The sequence below is a fragment of the Lolium perenne genome, chromosome 4 (assembly GCF_019359855.2).
Source record: "Lolium perenne isolate Kyuss_39 chromosome 4, Kyuss_2.0, whole genome shotgun sequence".
Classification (NCBI taxonomy): Eukaryota; Viridiplantae; Streptophyta; class Magnoliopsida; order Poales; family Poaceae; genus Lolium; species Lolium perenne.
The window spans coordinates 306,443,710-306,445,021 of record NC_067247.2 but is presented as its reverse complement, the minus strand read 5'-3'; the positions used below and the strand labels follow the sequence as shown (position 1 = coordinate 306,445,021).

The window sequence follows — 1,312 nt, the reverse complement described above, 5'->3', positions numbered from 1 at the left end:
AGAAGGTAAACGGGGGAGACTACAACTCAGACTATCTACGAATGATGCCCTTCGAGCAAGATTGGTCTGGTTATCAAGAGCTGATCACTCCAAGCCTTGGAGCGGGCTGGGTGTGCAGGTTGGATCCGAGTCGCAGGCCCTCTTCAACGCCTCCGTCCGGATCGTCTTGGGAAATGGCGCCTCGGTCTTGCTCTGGGAGGACCCTTGGATCGGGGGCCTCTCCGCAGCCGCCATCGCCCCTGATCTACTCAAGCTGGTTAGACCTGCTGCTCGGAAGTAGCGCACCGTGGCGGCGGGGCTCGCCAAGAACAATTGGGCCCTTGAAATCACCGGGGAGCTTTCCGTTGATGCAACGGTGCAATACATGCACCTTTGGTCCGCGATCCAGGACGCTGCCCGCCAACGGCCTGAACCGGACGCGGTGGACTGGTTCAGATGGAAGTGAACCGGCGACGGCAATTTTTCCTCCCGCTCCGCATATGGTATGCTCTTCCAGGGCACCACTGGCCTGGCGGCGGCTCCGCTAATCTGGGACTCTTTCGCCCCGCTCAAGCACCGCTTCCACGCTTGGCTCGCCCTACGACATCGCTGCTGGACGGTTGGCCGAAGGATCCGTCGGGGCCTCCCGTCGCACATCCTCTGTCCGCTCTGTGACATTGCCTCGGAGATGCTGGATCATCTATCCCTGCATTGCATCTATGCGCAGGAGTTTTGGGCCGACTTGGTCTCTCGCCTAGGCTTGCGCAACATTACCCCATCGCAGAATGTGGGCATCAACGACTGGTGGCTCCTCGCCCCCTCCCGTGTCGCGAAGCCGCAAAGCAAGCAACTTAACTCCCTAGTCATGCTTGCTTTAAGAGCTCTCTGGTTGGAGCGCAACGACAGAGTCTTCAATGGCAAGCGCTCGCCGGTGTTAGTCATGCTCGACGCGGTGCTCGATGAGTGGGCTTCCTGGGTGGTTTGTAGAAGTGGAACTTTGGGAGAAGTAGATTAGTCCCTAGCTGCGGCTTGAGGCGATACGGGTCCCCTAACCTGTTTTTCGTCAATTGGACATCTTGATCTGTTTCTAAAGCTTAATATAATGACGCGCAGATCTACTGTGGGTTCTTGAAGAAAAAAAAAAGTCGTTTTTCCTAGGGTTCGAGCGAAAGGAGTTCTGTTCTATGGTTTGATGTTGTGGATCGTCTAATTGTTCCATGCGTCCGCCGCTGCTCTTAGCTGCGCTTCGGTACGTGCTCAATATGATATATTAATATGCTGATTAACTGCTGATTAAGGTTCAGTAGGATGATCGCCCGGCTGGATTTTCATA

The 1,312-nt window shown here is 55.4% G+C and overlaps 1 protein-coding gene across 1 annotated transcript; it reads left to right on the top strand.

Moving 5' to 3' along the window:
- Positions 1 to 667: 667 nt before the first annotated feature.
- On the top strand, positions 668 to 994 carry LOC139830201 (uncharacterized). The gene has a single exon (XM_071818209.1). The coding sequence runs from the start codon at positions 668 to 670 to the stop codon at positions 992 to 994; it is 327 nt and encodes a 108-aa protein (XP_071674310.1).
- Positions 995 to 1,312: the final 318 nt, after the last annotated feature.